The sequence below is a fragment of the Spinacia oleracea genome, chromosome 3, assembly GCF_020520425.1.
Source record: "Spinacia oleracea cultivar Varoflay chromosome 3, BTI_SOV_V1, whole genome shotgun sequence".
Classification (NCBI taxonomy): Eukaryota; Viridiplantae; Streptophyta; class Magnoliopsida; order Caryophyllales; family Amaranthaceae; genus Spinacia; species Spinacia oleracea.
This window is the reverse complement of record NC_079489.1, coordinates 112,260,821-112,278,496: the sequence shown is the minus strand read 5'-3', so window position 1 is coordinate 112,278,496 and position 17,676 is coordinate 112,260,821. Positions and strand designations below refer to the sequence as shown.

The 17,676-nt window shown below is 34.5% G+C and overlaps 2 protein-coding genes across 2 annotated transcripts; both read left to right on the top strand.

The window, feature by feature from the left end:
* Positions 1-7,008: 7,008 nt before the first annotated feature.
* Positions 7,009-9,999, top strand: LOC110791727 (uncharacterized). The gene is made up of 2 exons (XM_021996488.2): positions 7,009-7,544; positions 9,651-9,999. The coding sequence occupies exons 1-2, from the start codon at positions 7,311-7,313 to the stop codon at positions 9,804-9,806; spliced, it is 390 nt and encodes a 129-aa protein (XP_021852180.1). The 5' UTR covers positions 7,009-7,310; the 3' UTR covers positions 9,807-9,999.
* A 43-nt stretch (positions 10,000-10,042) lies between these two features.
* LOC110791726 (F-box protein SKIP28-like) lies at positions 10,043-13,213 on the top strand. Its single transcript, XM_021996487.2, has 2 exons — positions 10,043-10,495; positions 12,438-13,213. Exons 1-2 carry the CDS (start codon positions 10,190-10,192, stop codon positions 13,008-13,010), a joined length of 879 nt encoding a protein of 292 aa, XP_021852179.2. The 5' UTR covers positions 10,043-10,189; the 3' UTR covers positions 13,011-13,213.
* Positions 13,214-17,676: the final 4,463 nt, after the last annotated feature.

Here is a 17,676-nt window from a genome sequence, read left to right as displayed (position 1 = left end):
TAATACAAATTTCAAAATCAAGTAAAGCACCTCTCTGTCCCGGCCAGAAAACTTCCGGGTCAGCTTGGCACAATGCCTCTTCCAGGAATCAATCAAGAGCATCCAGCGACGCACTCTCGCCCGAGGCGCCTGCATACAAAATTCAAGATCAATTTCCAGATATAAGATTACAATCAGTTTCAAGAAAATGCAACAGTACTTACAGCGGCATAATGATCAGGTACAACATCATAAGATCTCCGGTGCGGAGGAGAAGCTACAGGAATGGTCACCTCCACCTGTTCCCCGTCCGAGTTCTCATAGCGGAGGATCCTATCAGCATGAGGTATGTCCTCAGGATCAACCTCCTCCTCCTACATACGATCATACAATCATACAAGAATACAAGAATACGAGATACAAAGTTCAAAAGCTCACCGGCAGTACAAAGCGTACTGGTGGAGCCAGCCTCCTCAGGAAGTCGTCATAGCTACCCTTCCTCTGTACAAAATCCCTCCAAGAGCGGCAAACAGCATCTCCCCTGGCGTTCACATAGAGCCGGGCAAGATCTTCATCCGGCGTCAGCATGGACTCCGGTGGGTCATTGGGGACAAACCTGTCCCCCGAATGGTGCACAGTAAAGAGATGCTCTCCTAATTAAAAAAAAACACAACAAAAACACGGGTGATTCTAAATTAATACCCCTTAAAAACTTCTGTGTTCCCCCGGTCTACGTACTTTACTGTACATTCAATCTAGCGTCTTAAAAGTGAAAAATAGAACTTACTCAAGGTAAAGAGTGACCCAGGTCAAAGATAAAAGTGTACCCGACCAAATATTGAAGTGAACTTATTTATGACTAAAGCTACCTTAATCAAGGATAAATGTGACTCTAACCAATGAAAAATGTGAACCTTACAGTAAACAATGAAGTGACCCTGATCAAGAGTTATTGATAAGTGCATTATTTACCATATATTTATTCCCTTATTTTAACAATGTAGTCATCTTTTATTTATTATTTTTGAATCTTTAATTACTTTTAATAATTATAAATATATTTTTTCTTAGTTTATATTTTATTGTTAAAATAGCTTAACTAGGACTCGGTAATGCTACGGGTAATGATCCCTCGAGGAAAAAGCCGAAGACCGTAGATTCATATATACGAGACACAACTATTACAAAAATAATGAGGAAGATTGTGAAAGGAATTGGGTTCACTAACTCTAGCTATCACCCAAATGAAGAAAACCCAACAACTTATTACGTGGGAATTAAGGGAAACCCCCACTACATTCCCAAATTAGTGGAGAAGGCCCACTACCTAAAAATCCAATAGGTGGGTTGTTGGAGTCATACGAAGCAGCAGTTTCCTTCACCTTCCTTCTCGGCGTAGAAAACACAACAAACTCTCAAGACCGATCTCATGGTTCGGATATCTCCGGTCACAAACTAGGGTTTATCTCCTATAAAGTTGCTACTCAAACCGTCCAGAAATAGATACGCACATCAACAAAAATTGAGGGTCGTGAGACGGAGTTAGGGCGCAAGATTGATCTGAGACTAGAAAATTCAGTTGTATTGGAGGGCGAGTAATCGGTATCAACGGCGAAATCAAGCAGCGGCTGTTTGGTCTAGCTTCGATAATAAGTTCCCCCTTACTTTAGATCTTAATTATCTAGTTTATGATTGAACTTGCTATTTATGCTTGGATTAATTATTACTTTTGAATTTCTTGATTTTGTGTTCATCTTTTTAGATGTGGAGTTAATCATATTTCATGTTTGAGTTTGGTATTTATTCAATTCGTATGCTCATGTGTTTTAATTACAATGTTTGATCTTTATACTTGTAATAGTGCACGATTACTAGTATGGGTACTTGAACTATGCTAAATTGCTATTAGGTGCGGCGTTTAATAGTCGTTTGGAGTCAATGATTTAATATTTCTAGTGTGAGCGGCTCATATCTTGGTTATATTAAGTATATGAATTGATCCAATAAAACAAGTTTATTGGGGTTTGATTATACGGATTTTTCATGAAATACCCCCGAGTTTTAAGGAAATTCACCAAATGTCCTCAAGTTTCAATAATACATAAAAATGCCCCTAAAACAAAACTTAATGCTCCAAATACCCTTAATGACGTCATCAACCCTTAATCCACTTAATTAACACCTAATTAACTTACTAATCCCTAATTAACCCATTTTTTCTTTTTATTTTCTCTCTCCCCCTCCTTTCTTCCCCGACCTTTATCTCCAGGACTACTTCTTTCCTCCCTCCTCTTAGATCCCCGATTGACCACCGCCACCAACATTTCCGGCGCCATCACTGTCCAAAATCTGGCACCGCCAACCCAGTTATCCCTGTATTCGGTCTCCAATCTCAAAGCCAAAATTATGACCTTAGATAATATCAATTAAATTCTGTGGTTTTGGCTCAAATAATCGATGAGGAAAACAAAATCTGGGCAGGAAATTGTTCCCCCAAATAACCAACAAATCAACCAAAAAGAACTCAATTTCTCCATTTTAAAATTTGAAATAGCATCACAACTCTTAAGAAGAAAAATGAAAAGGAAAATTGAAATCTCATATGGAAATAAACTAATTAAACCAATTGAAACGGAAAATTGCATAAAACTTCATATAATTCATATATTCGATTCAGATTTGCAATTACATCATACAGTAATTTAAATCTTCTTCAACCTACAATCAGATCTAAACATGAACCCTATAACCAAAACCTAACCACCAAAACCCAAAACCGTAAAGAGTACGGCCCTGCCTCGTGAGAGCATACACAACATCCATGACAATGACTATCATCCGGCGAGCGTGCTCAGTGTAGGTGACAACATCCCTAATCACATTCTCCAAAAATATTGATCAGGTTGTGATTCTCTTGACACCTCCACGAAGAACAAGACGACGAATGGCATGCTTAGTGATGCCCTGGTTATTTGAGGCTTTGGCTTTGGAGATAGAACACAAGGATTAGTGGGTTGACGGTGCCGAGTTTTGGGAGGTGATGGCCAGAAACATTGGTGGTGGTGGTTTTGGGCGGTGATGGCCGGAATCGGGGATCTAGGGGGAGGGAGGAAAGAAGCAGTCAAGGAGATAAATTCTAGGGAAGAAGGAAGGTGGAGAGAATAAAGAGGAAAAAGTGGGTTAATAAGGGTTGGTAAGTTAATTAGGTGTTAATTAAGTGGATTAAGGGTTGATGACGTCATTAAGGGTATTTGAAGTATTAAGTTTTGTTTTAGGGGTATTTTTATGTATTATTGAAACTTGAGGACATTTGGTGAATTTCCTTAAAAGTAGGGGGTATTTCATGAAAAATCCGTTGATTATATTTTAGCAAGATTCTAGGTTTCTAGTGAGAAAAATATCGAATAATTCGCGGCGGTAATTTGACAACCTAAATACCAATCTGAATATTGAAGGAGACTAAATGAAGGGAATGAGAAACCAATTCGTATATCATTAGTCAATGATCGAAGCGAAATTTTGTTGGCTAGTGATTAAGATCATTAGTTCCTTATAATCTTAAGACAACCCCCCCCCCCCCCCCCCTATTATGCGTACTTATGTAAATGAAGTAAATAGTATAAAGATGTATAATTATTCATTTTTGGTTTAACTAAGTGAAATTTTGGGTTTAGATAGTAACTACCTCCTCGTGGGATCGACCCTTTTTCTTATCTTTTACTACTTGTTAATATTTTTGAAGGTCTAAGATAGGTTTTAATTTAATACGATAAACGACTCGTATCAGTTATATACTTGTTACAAGTTATAACTACGACCAATACAACACCAACAATGAGAATACACCAATACACAAGTGTAGTATGGGTAGTAGGCTATGTGGGGCTTGAACCCACACCATGTACAATATTGAACATTGTTCTACCATTTGAGCTAATAGGCTTGAAAATAAGGTAACTTATAACTACAATAAAGGAAACTAATAACATCAATAAGGGAAACTAAAAGAGCAGAACGGAACAGGTGTGGATAACTTTCTTCTTTAGAGCCGCCACACAATATATTGTCGTAGATCGACCTTTCTGAAAAGTGTGTGCCTTAACTATTATTAACTAGTCTTTTATGCACTCGATGCGTGCGTGAATTTTAAAATGCATGTAATTTAACATTTAAAAATAATATTTGTCAACGCAAAATGACAACCTTTCCTTTTTTAACCCATGATTTACATCCCTTCCAATATTTCATGACAAATGACTGATTGTAAGAAGGGTTTTTGTTTTTTGTAATTAGGCGAATGAGATTAATTCATCACAACAGTTGTCTAGATTCTTACTCGAGAGTACATTGATCTGAGATGAATGTGATTTCAAAAGATATACTTGTAAATGGGCATAAATATAAATATTACTCTAACACCATCAAACTCATGTAAATGATTAAATTAAGGCAGTTTCAAATTAAACATATGGTTTATTCAAAGGTTGTGACAATTCAATCAACTCAGAGAAAATATTGATAGTATCTACTATAGTTTAAGGATTTTGATCTGCAATCGAGATTAATTTTTTCAATTAAATATCTTTCGTGAAGAAAATATATATGAAGTATTTTTTTGACATATAAAAGCAATTAGTCAAATGAAAATCTTTCAAACATGCATTTGCCTATTTTAAAACCATATTACCAAAATTAGAGGATTATGATTGGCATTTGAGTTGGGGGATGGTTCAACTTCAATTTCTATTTATTTTGGGATATAGTTTGTAATAATGTTCAAATAAAAATCTTTTCAAACGTGCATTAATTAGGCGATTTTTTTTTTCAATGGTAGAAAGAAATCTCCATTATAGTATAGAGATTAGAATAATATGGTATTCTACTCTATTCTATAGGGGATACTAAAAAGTCATTTACTGTAATAATCTTAAGAGTTCCCTTAAAGAATGGAGATATTCCCTCTTTATTTAATTTAAAGATACACTTTCTATAATAGACCGTATCTAATTAAAAGATACACTTTCCCTTTTTGCTATTTCATAGTCTCCACTTCCAATTATATTAATATATTTCTCTCTTTCTTGTGGTCCCACACTTATGCCATGTATAATTCACCTTATTTCAGGACCTTATTACTTTCAAATTTAATCACACCAGATCATACCGGAAAAAATAAGTTTAGATCAAATCAAATCAGAAAAAATAAGTTCAGTTCAGATCAGAACCAATATTATCAGATCTTGTCCAGATCAAAACTAATATGTACAGATCATGTCCATATTAGAAGCGATATGTGCAGTTTAGAACCGATCTGTACATATCATGTTCAGATCATAAATGATATATCTAGATCAGAACTGATCTGTATAGATCATATGTAGATCTGTACATATCATGTTCATATTAGAAGCAATCTACACAGATCATGTCAAGATCAAAACCGATATGTTTGGATCATGTCTAGATCAGAACATATATGTCCAGATCTAAACTGATATGTCCTGATCAGAACTGGTATAATCGGTATACCCAGATCATGTCCAGATTAGAACCATCATGTCCACATCAGAACCTTCATGTCCAAATCAGAACCATCATGTCCTGATCAGAACCGGTATGTGTAGATCATGTCCATATCAGAACTAATTCGTACATCTCATGTCGGATCAGAACCGATCATACATATCATGTCCAGATAACAACTGGTATGATTGAATCATGTCCAAATCAGAACCTTCTTTTGCAGATCAAAACCATTATGTCTAGATCAGAATCGATATGTGTAGATCATGTCCGGATCAGAACCGATTTGTACAGCTCATATCCAGCTCAGCACCAATTTGTATAGATCATGTCCATATCAGAACCATACGTCCAGGCCAGAACCAGTGTGTCCAAATAATGCCCGTATCAAAACCATTATGTCCGTATCAAAACCGGTATATCCAGATCATCTCCAAATTAAAACCGATGTATCCAGACACAAGTCTATCTAATATATGAAATAGTTAAATAATGACTTAAGTCAAATAACTAATTTGTAATTATAACAATATTATACATTTGAATAAAATTTATTTTACATGTAAATCATTTAATATTACTAATTGTAGTTTTTGTTATTTAAATTTGAATTATGAAAAATCAGATCAAATAAGGTAAGATCAGATCATATCGAATCAGATTTGAAAAAATAAGTTCAGACCAGATCAGATCAATCAATTCAGATCAGATCAAATAAGGAGAAATAAGGTGAATTAAAAGGGACCTTTTTCACATAATTTTTTTACTGCAATAAATAATTCATCCACTATCACACTTCCATCTTATTTTAATAAATTCAACTCACTGTTTTAAAACTACATGCCGCTCAAAATGTATCTTTTAATTAAATAAAGAGGGAGTAAATAGTACAAATCGCATACCATAATCGTAAATAAATTGACTTTTAAAATATTTATTTAAACCGAAGTTTTATTTATTTAATCTAAAGTTTTATTGATTTAAGCTCAAATTTCATTCACTTAATCTCAAATTTTATTAGTTTAATTCACTGTTTTTGTTTCTTTTTTCCATTTCAGCCTTTTTTTCTTTATTATTTTCTTACCGATTTAATTACAAAAATGTCATACACTTTCTCCGTATTTAATTAAATGATACACTTTTTATAATCGGGTGTATTTAATTAAATGATACACTTTCCTTTTTTGGCTATCATGGTCATCACTTTCAATTATATTAATATTTCTCTCCTTCTTTGTTGACCTGCATTTACTCACATCATGTTTTTACTATTCCACTTTAATTTAATTTTAATAAATTTAACTTACTATCCTAAAACTACGCGATGGTCGAAGTGTATCTTTTAATTAAATACGGAGATACACAAATTACTCTTACGGAGTATTACCAGTGATGTTTTGGCCTAGTAATTAAGACTAAGGGCCTGCGTACAATAGGTCTCAAGTTCGAATCCCCCACATCCATTTGTAATTTATTTGACCTTTTGGCTCGTATTAATTTTTAATTTCCCTCGAAAACATCCAAAACAAAAGCCAAATATTCACAATCCAGACTTTTGTCTCTGAACTCATGTCTTCCTACATTCTGACGCTCTGAAAAAACAATTCAAATTTACTTATTTTGTTCTGTTCAATCATATTCACTTTCACTTCACAATTTTTCTGGTTTTTGTCGAGGTTTTACCCTCTCATTTGCACGGGAAAAACAGTAATTTATATTCACTCTCACTTTTGCATTTCGTCGAATATGTGGAGTGCCCCAAAAGCAAACCCACATTCTGAGTAAAAGTATAAGTATTGATTACCCAAATGGCTGGTGCAGAGGAAGAATTGGAGAGGAGGAGTAAATTCTTGAGTAGTTTGATACAGAAGAAGAAATCAGTGGTAGAAGAGCAGAATCATGAGCTCTTAAATGTCCGAATAAGAGCCTCAGATATGCCTATTGCCCTGCAAAATAAAGCATTTCAATGTGCAAGAGATCTTCTTGACTCCCTGCCCAGTAAAAGGGTTGATAGCAAACGCCTTGCTCTTGCTCTAAAAAAGGTTACTTCTTTCGTCCCTTTTTTTTTATTTTTTATTTTTACTGGATCTGTTGTTTTCTGGTTTAGTTGAGTGTTTTCTTTTTTGGTTGGTTCTTTTGTTTGATTCTTGTTGTCAGATTTTGTTTCTGGGTTTTGGTAATTTTGAATATGTTGGGTTTTCTTGTTGTTGTATTTGGAGTAGAATAATTATTTAGTTTGTTTTTTTAATTGTACTTTTTGCTGCTGTTTTACGATGTTTCTTTTCGTTTCTGCTTGTATTTCTATGCTAATGGAAGAAGATCAGATTTTAAAAGAAATGCTAGTGATAATTTGTCTGTTACACTTTTTGTTGCCCTGTTGGGGTAATCTTGAATCTGGGGCTTTCACTCAGCAGTCAGCACATATGTTTACAAACATTTCAGTTGACTTGTGACCGTGGTATTGCTACTTGATTAGCAAGAATGGGTACTAGGGTCTAGGGGTGGTGTGCCCTGGCTGATGAGGTCTGTTTGGGTACAGGCCCCCAGAAGGCCATGATGTTTATGAGTAAGCTGGTGTTTTTTATAGGATTGTTTTTGGGAACTTATCAGTTGCTGTCTCTGATGGTAGTACATAGACAACCCTGGCTACTTTGTTTCTTTCATTTGAAGCTTAAGCTCCTCCTTTGTTCAAATTTTCTCACTTTACCTTTTGGCTTAGCTAAGACATTATAGGTTAGTTGGTTAAATTTCTTGCATCTTTCAGCTATGGATTATGATAGACTAAACCAAAATGGATCAATAACTTTCTATTGAGTTTCTCATGGTCAGATCGTTTAAATTCAACGGTTTAATCTAAAGATGCTTCAATAATAGCAGGGGCAACATTGCATATATTTGGCCATTTAGTACCCCACTTGTCCATTGGCTATTTACAGAGGTCTCGGCACCGAGTTAATGAAGTTTATCATTATGAGCCTATCCCCCATCCCCGTCCTTATCCCTTCTTGCCTGGAGATAGCAGCATTGCAGTGCTCATTTATCTTCAAAAGCCAGATTTTTATGCAACATGTTCAAATAGAAACCAAATCATATATGTCTTCCTTCAAAATTTTACAATTTTCCTGTTGTTAGATAATGAACGGTGGTTTTTAGACCAAGTAGCATCGTTGCTAACTGCTGATAGCCTGATAGTTCATGTACTTGCGTATTCATGTATTGATAATTTAGGTGGTCAATATTTGAATCCCACAATTTACCGGTAGATAAGTTTTGTGGTTCCAGGGTTTGCTGTAAGGAAGATTATAGCATTGTAGTGTGTGAGTAATCTTTCTTGTAGGGATAAGTCTCTGAAACTAAGAGTATAATGGTACAACAGTATTGTTACCATGACAAATTGACAATTTATGAACTTAATATGTTAACTGAGATTCAGCAGCCACAAACACATTTTACACTTAAGTGAATTAACCTCTGTTGCCAGTTTTTTTGTGTGTATGTCACTCGCAGAACATTGGCAACACGTTTTTCTTTTATTGTATTATAATTTGTGGAAATATGATAATTGTGATAATACTCCAACTCTTAATCGTACCTCAAATGCTTGTGTTGGATGTTTGATGATTGGACATGGACACTTGATGCTACAATTTAGATCATATTATGGAAATGTTTTCCTGATATAGTGGAATATAACACTTGGACACTTACTGTCTTTGACACAAGTAACATAGTGATAAGCAACTTCAAAATAAGGTGAGTTTTTAGCAACCTTATTTCGTCTTGGGTTTCTATACGCGTTGTTTCTGATGCTGCAATCTGTATTTGTACAATTAAATGGGGGAATCCATATATTTTAGCTAATTCTTAGCGGAGCTTGAGTTTTGTATAAGATATCAGATACAAAGAAAGTACGTACTTAACTAACTTACATGTCCTGAATGGCATGCAATTTGTTAATTGTCAGTAATTACTAAAAATATAGGTTATATATGTTTTGTATGATCAAGGACTTAAGTTCGTTTGTATAGGTTATATATGTTTTGTATGATCAAGGACTTAAGTTGGTTTGTATACTGGTATACAAAAATAGGGAGTAGCTTACAAGAATTAGAGGTTTTGATTGTATGTTTTGTACATATGGGTTTCAGGAATTTGATTCAGCATATGGGCCGGCATGGCACTGTATCGTGGGCACAAGCTTTGGTTCATATGTGACTCATTCACTTGGAGGTTTCTTGTATTTTTCAATTGACAAGGTCTACGTCCTCCTTTTTAGAACAGCAGTTGAACCTTTACAGACTTGATGCCATACTGATCTTTCTCCAATAAATGGAAGATGTTGTCAGTTCTGTATCTTTTTAAAATGCTCAATCATCTAGCTTTCCCAATTGTAATTTTGTAATGGGATGATCCTGTATAAACATCATCTGGACTGTAGTTTTAGATATTATGAAACTATCTTGACGTGGCTTCTTATACACCTTGTTTAAATCTGTTTCTACTCCCTTTATCCTTTTTTCTAGTTATGATAACCCCTTTTCCCTCGTCCCTTTAAATTTGCCTCGAAATTATATCCCAAAGAATATAATTCATCAATACCCCTTTCTTTATTTTATCCTAGCCCTCTTCTCCGAGCTATCTCCTCTCTGCAAACTTTCCAATATTTATCAATAACAACTTTTACTAAATGGAGGCATTAGCTGGACCACCACATCAAGCACTATACTTTGTGTTAGCCTATCTTCCATTACAGCAACTCCTGTTAGTCAGCCAAGTTTGTAAGTCATTTAAAGATTCTATTAGGGATGATGTCTTAGTATGGCTAAATTTAGTGGTGGAAAATCCATTAAGTGTACGCCTTACTGATCAAATTTTGATGAATATTTCCTCTAAAGCTCATGGTAGGCTTCGAACTTTAGCTTTGCTAAATTGTGTTAAGATTACAGATGAGGGATTACTTAACGTTGTTAATTCAAACCCGCTTCTTACTAAGGTAATTTTTTATCTTCATTAATCATTGATCACAGTCGACAACCAAGACTATTTTTTCCTTATTGTTAATACTTTACTAATCCCTCGATTTTTATTTATAGTAATTATCTTATTTTTAATTTAATAAAATTTTGAAGATATATTTATCTTTGTAAAAATGAATCTAGGGAAATTTTTTTGGGTTAATAGTGGTCTTTCTTATTGATTGATTATAAGAAATGAGGCATTGATTTAGAGTAAACCCTGTTATAGTTGTTATGCCTCCAAATGAACCATTAACATAATGTTGGGTAGTAAAGGTGGAATTTTAAAAAAATATATAGTAGGTGGGATTTAATAAAAGAAAATCGGCTAAGGTTGGATTAGTATTACCAAATTTTCCTAAATTTTCAAGTCTTACATGAATTTGAGGGGTGAAAAGATAAATTTGATTGAATTTTAAGGAGTTTTAACAATAATCTATACTAATATATTAAAAGGCGTTGTGAAAAACGTCAATGTGGCACGTAGTACTATTCCCTTTATGCCACATCATCCACTCACCAAGTGTTATGACATGTCATAGACAACAAAAAACTAATACAATGAGATTCGAACATAAAGACCTCATGTACAGATGATATGTTTCATTTCCACCTTCACCAACCACCAATTGTGGTTATCTCTTCATATAAATAATTTATAAATAAATGATAACATAAGTCTAAACACAACTAAATTTTTATATGACATTTTATTTTCTTTGGAATACTTTGAAAAATAATAATAAATAATAATAATTATTATTATTAAAGCATTAAAACATAAAAATATGTTGACATAAATGTCATATATATATATATATATATATATATATATATATATATATATATATATATATATATATATATATATATATATATATATATATATATATATATATATATATATATATATATAATTTGGTGTTTAATAATTTGAAGCACTTAGTTCCACTAGCAAACAAATTATACAAATGGTAAAATGGTCTAATTGAAAAATTACTTGGCATGATAAATGACGTAGTGTGTTTGTGTAGTTGACGAACTTCATGGATATTTTCAATTTGTGAAATACATGTATTTTAGTCAAATATTGAGCTCAAGAAAAATCTAAAATTTTAACTATTGAATGTAGCAACCGGGGCATCGACCGGGCCACATACTAGTTTAATTATTAAATATCAATGGAATGCTAACATGGCATTAGAAGAAAGTCTTAAGTCAAAACCCCATTGACCTTGCTCTAATGTATACGAATATATTAAGATGCGTTTCTATGAATTTTACTATGGCATGTGGCGCTGTTCTTTTTCAATTCAACACATGTCATTTCATGTCATCCACATGTAATTCAAAATTAGAACTAGATAATGTAGTTAATAAAAGTGGGCTTCAAACCCAAGACCTCGTGATTTGTGCACTAATGAATTATTCACTTGGATTTATCATGTTACATGTTATAGTTTTCAAACAAAATTAGAAGTAAATTACAATAGAACAAAGAACAATTATTTTAATAAAAGAATGATTGTTATTTTTCTTTTGCAAAAGGCAACAAGTAATGAATCGGGGCATCACCCGAGCATAAAAACTAGTGTTATATTTATAAAATAGTTCTCAAAACTAGCTTTTGGTATTTATAAATAGTGTAACTTGCAATGTACTTAATATGAACAAGGCAACAAGTAATGAATCGGGGCATCTCAATTTATATTTTTTTTGCAAAAGGCAATAAGTAATTAATCGGGGCATCTCAATTCATTATTCATGTTTGATAACACATCTCGATTAAGAGATTTGGTATAAATTGTTATGTAAGCCATATGAATTTTAGAATTTTATCCTGATTGCAATTTCAAATGTGCATGTAAATTGTAATATATCTCCTATTGAACTTGAACTTGACCTGATTATCTGTTTTAGCTCTATGTACCTGCTTGTACTGGCTTAACTCCTGAAGGAGTAATCAAGGCGGTAGAAACGTTAGCTGGGAAATCAACCGCCTTTATTAGTGTAAAGATAAATGGCATTTACAACATCAACAAAGAACACCTTGTAATATTGCAGTCCTACCTCACTACTGATAACACTATAAAAAGCAAGCGTAGGTTCTACCACAAGTATCGGAGTTCCTCTCTTTGCAGCCTAGATAAGGATGTTCGAACGATCGATGTAGAGATATGCCCAAAATGCATAGAGGTCAAGTTAGTATTCCATTGTCCTAAGGAGACAGAATGCATTGGTTGTTTCCAGTGCATACCAAGGTGTGAGGTTTGTGGCAGATGTATTTCTGACCAAGATGAGGATGATCAAGGAGAAACTATATGCAATGACACTGTGTGTTTAGACTGCTGGCTTTGCCTTCCAAAATGTAATCACTGTAACAAGCCATTTTGTCCTCGACATGCTCCTCACAAACTTGATCCTCTTGATTCCCAAGGATTTTTATGTGAGGTTTGCCACACAAAATCACTCACAGAACAGTTGCTGGAATAATGCTTTGATAAATGCATAGATTTTCCTTGTCCTACATGCTCTTTAAGGATTACCAATTTTTTGTTTTGTTTTGTTTTGATAGGTAAGAAGAAATACATTATGAACTCCTCCGCAAGAGGGTCACTCATAATTAGTCATTCATTACAATTGATAATAAATTCGGGCTAATACTATAATCTACATACATATGAAAGTTAACAAGATGTCCAACGTTTGCGATCCATTCTGCTGCTTGATTTGATTCTTTAAAAATGTGCTTGATCTCCTAGAAGTCCAAATGTTTACGAAGAGACGTAATATCGTTAATGATGGTGTGCAGTTTCCACAGTGTCTTCCTGTATTGTGCTAATATGTAACACTTCCATGTTCCTTTAATCGCGTTTATGAAGAGGAGGTTGCTGCCTTCAATATTAAAACTTTTGATTTTAGAGGCGGATAAATTCTTGGAGACCTTTATGAAGAGCAGTGACTTCAACCATGAAATCTTGTGTGGATCCGAGGTTATAAGCTAATGCCGAAAAACATTGTCCCATAACTGTTTCTGAATACCTCTTGTTGCTCCATACAACAAACAACAACACTACCTCCCTATTTTTTGGGGATTTATAGCATGCTAATCAAGTCATGTTCAATGACTAAAGACGTTTGTGCACAATTCACAATGTCTACCCGCCAAGACCGTAGCTTTGTTTATCTTCCTTGTCTTTTCTCGTCTCCGAATATCTGCATGTTTTTAAGAAGGCATCTTAGTGGTAAGAAATCAGGTGTCACTGCCATCTTCTATAAAGGAATCTCAACTACATTAGGCCTTGGCACGAATACGCCTATTTGGTGGTGTAAACAAGGCAATATCAGCAATCAAGGGCCGACAAGGGAAGAGCCAACTATCTATTCGCCTTTTAGAATAATTATAGTTGTAGTTCAGTAAGGTGTGTAATGGTCTATAAAGGCCGTACTTTAGTTTATAGTTTGTAAATTTTTTATTTATGCAAATTTATTCCATGTCAAAAAAAAAGAAAAAAAAAAAAGAATACCTCTTGTTGCTAAGGAAAATTTGCATAAGTCGTCAAAGTTGAGTTTGGAGGAGTTTGCAGGAGGGGGATGCCAATGAACAAGAACAGGGGAGGAAGGAGGGTGGGTAGTAGTGGCAGTGTGTGAAGTGAGAGGGGTACTCTTAAGTTGGTGATAGTCAATAATATTTCTAGTTGGCCATTCAAAGTGGGCTAAGTATGCTTCGAAATGGCAAAGATAAATTTAACTAAGTTGGGAGGATGCTTACGCATGGAATGAAGAAGATCAAGCACGTATGAAATGGGAGAAGAGGAATCCTCCCATGTTTTCATTAAGTTGAGATTTCTACTCTCATTAGAAACTGGGCAACAAAGACAAATATGGTCAATAGATTCAGTATAGGTGTAGCAAAGTGGGAATACATCAAAAGGTTCATTTATATTTGTATAGGTTCTCTAAGTGTGATGTTGTTATGACAAGTTTTACATAAAAATATTTTCATGTTTGGGGAATATCAATTTCCAAATTCATTTATATTTCCATATATTTTGGAGAATTAGACGGAATTACATGGGACAGTTAAGTGGCATATATAGTTGAAAAATCTCTGAAGATGTGGGTCCCCATATGGGTTTGTCTTCCCTTTCTAGCAGAGTATATGTAGACCCCTAATCTTGTTGATTAGATTGGCGGATAGGATAACATACCATTTAATTTATCAATATTCCATTCTTTGGAAGGCACGATGAAGTCTGCTACTAGTAGGTTGCTACCTACAGATTCAATATGATTATTAACATAAGTTCGGAAATTTTCTTGAAGAGTCCATTATCTAACAAAAAATTATCGGACTTGTTGACATATCGGTTTTACATTGAGTTTTTTTCCCGTCCCTTAGTACTTTTGGATGTCAAATAAGCTCTTTATAGTTATTTTAATACTAGTATATGTTGTGCAGTGAGTTTTGAGTTTTCATGTAATTTGGATGGAAATTAGTTTTTCTAGGTCCGTTACATGTTATTCAGGCAATTACAAGATCACGAGCTTGTTCGGGATGATCCTAGTCGACTCCAAAGAGCTTGTGAAGCTTAGGTTTGGGCCCTAAGAGTCATACTTGGGCCTTGGAGAAAGAACAAACGTCCACTGTAAGAAGTTTGAAAAGTGATGCAATTTCCAGATGCACAACCTTTCTTTTGTTAAGAATGAGATGCGTATTGTATTTGATACTTAACTATTCCTTCATATGTAGTGGCAATTGCAATTAAGGGAGGTAGCTTATCATGCCTTCACTAGTTAATGGAGCCGCTAGACAGTGTTTTCCCACGTATCGGAAAAAACTAACAAAACCCAGTTTTATGATAAAAGAGTACCGCATATACTTGATCTACCGAGGCTCGGGAATTTGATCACAACAGAAATTGGTTCCCTTGTGATCTCGAATGGAAATCTCCCCAACATACATCCGTATAGTAGAGCTTGGGTTCGGGGGTAAAGTTACTGATACGGGCAGTGCCCAATACCTGCCCTCCGTGGTCTTTACTAGCCTGAAACTTCGTGTCACAGATCAACTTAGGGATATGCATTATAATGCGTTGCTAATTTGAATTGATTTTAATGCACAAATAATTACAATAGGTCGAATATGTGCTTTAGATTTATTTTAGGTACCTAAAAGAATATCCAAATTTTCTAGAAATTATCTTATTATGAATTATCAATATGTCAGATTTATACGAGCCGATTTATATGGCGGTGAAAGTAGTAAAATATATGCACGTTAAAATATAATGGAGATTATATTGTGGTTCTCATAATCTGACCACTTATCTTTGCTGGATCTCCATTTAGGCTTAGAGATCCCTGGATGACTGAAAGATCCCAAGTCTTGATTCGTACCTCCATAGTAACCTTACTACAGGCCTAGAGTGCCAATTATTTCCCCAAAGTATAGCTAGAGATTCGACTATTGGCTAGGCTTAGAATAAGATTAGAAGTACACAGATTCGAGATCGGGTTCTAACAGAGTTACATAGAATACAAAGAGGAGAGAGGATTTCAGAATTATATCAATACTTAATGCTGATAATTGATGGTGAATGTTGAATATTTTGGAGGTTTATAAGCTCGTATTTATAGTGAAAAGTGGCTGGAAAAGATAGACGTAGAAAAGAATCATAGAGCCGCTGAAAGTCGAAAGCAGGCGCTTAAAAATTCTAGTGCCAGTTTGGACGGCGCTGAAATATTCTAGTGCCAACTTCTAGGCGCCAGATCTGCGTGGATGGTGTTAGATTGATAGCGTTTGCGTTTCAGTGAAACAAAAATTCCAAGGAAATCCGGCGCTAGAAACATCTACGATGGCGCTAAAATAAACAAGTGCCTTCCTACTTGTGGCGGAAAATTCTAGCGCTGATAGGTTGGCTCCCGTGGCTTTTGGATCCTTCGGTTTATTTTCTGAATTCTTATTTTTTTGTATGATTTCAGTTTGTGTAAAAGACGTATTGAATGAGAATTCATCTTTTAGGGAGACCTAAATTTATCTTGTTGGGTTTTATAATATTAGAAGCTACTATGCTTAACCTTTACTATTTTTGGAAATTACTATAAATAGAAGTTTTGCTCCGGATGATCTTTTCAGTCAGCTGAAGGGACACTCGTTTTCTTAATCAGGAGTTCCTTGTTGACAAGTGGGTTATAGTCTCATCATTGAACTTTTTGACACGAGATGAGGGTCAAATTTAGGCGTCTACAGTTAGCCCCCACTTTGATTGAGTAAGATAAGGTGCACCTGAGAATCTAGTCTTGAATGGACTATCTAGATCTTCTTATGTGAGGCTCTCACAATCCCCCAAGTGATAACATTTTACTAAAGGGTCATCACTTGGGATATCAACATTTTTCCTCACAGGTTCTACGAGATTTGTTAAACCAAAATTTACCTTCTCACTGACTCAACGAAGGTGTTCAAAAAATGGAAGGATTTTTCGAAAACAAGATACATATTTTTTTTCTGAAAACTTTTGCGGGTGTAAATATGGAATTTTTAAAACGGAACGGTGATTGAATGTCGGAAAACTTACTGATGACATCTTTTTAAAGAAATTGATTAAACCTCAAAAGGTATTGGAAAATTTTGACTTAGGAAGAATGACCTAAACACCGAGAGTTGCTGGGACATACTGTGAAATTTAAATTAACAAGGAATGATCGAAACCTCAAAACTTGAATTGGAAATTTTGACTGAGGGAGAATAACCGAAATTCCTAGACCTACCGGTACATTATACTTCCTATGTTCTTCTTTAGATGAAAAAATTATTTAGGCACGTTTTCTAATGCATAATTTTAAACATTAATATCTTCAATTTTGGATGAGAAAAAAATTATATAAAGTTAATATTTAAAAAATATTTATTGAGATGAATCTAATAAGACCCTACACGACTATGTTTTTTCTTAAGTATAAATCACAAAAGAAAGTAAAAAAAGCTTGTGAGAATACTGTCCGAAAACAAATTACGTCATGTAAATAACAACAGAGGAAGTACTAACGAGGAATGATCGAAACGTCAGAACTTGATTTGGAAATTTTGACCGAGGTAGAATAACCGAAACTCCTAGACCTACCGGGACATACCGATACACTTTTATTAACGAGG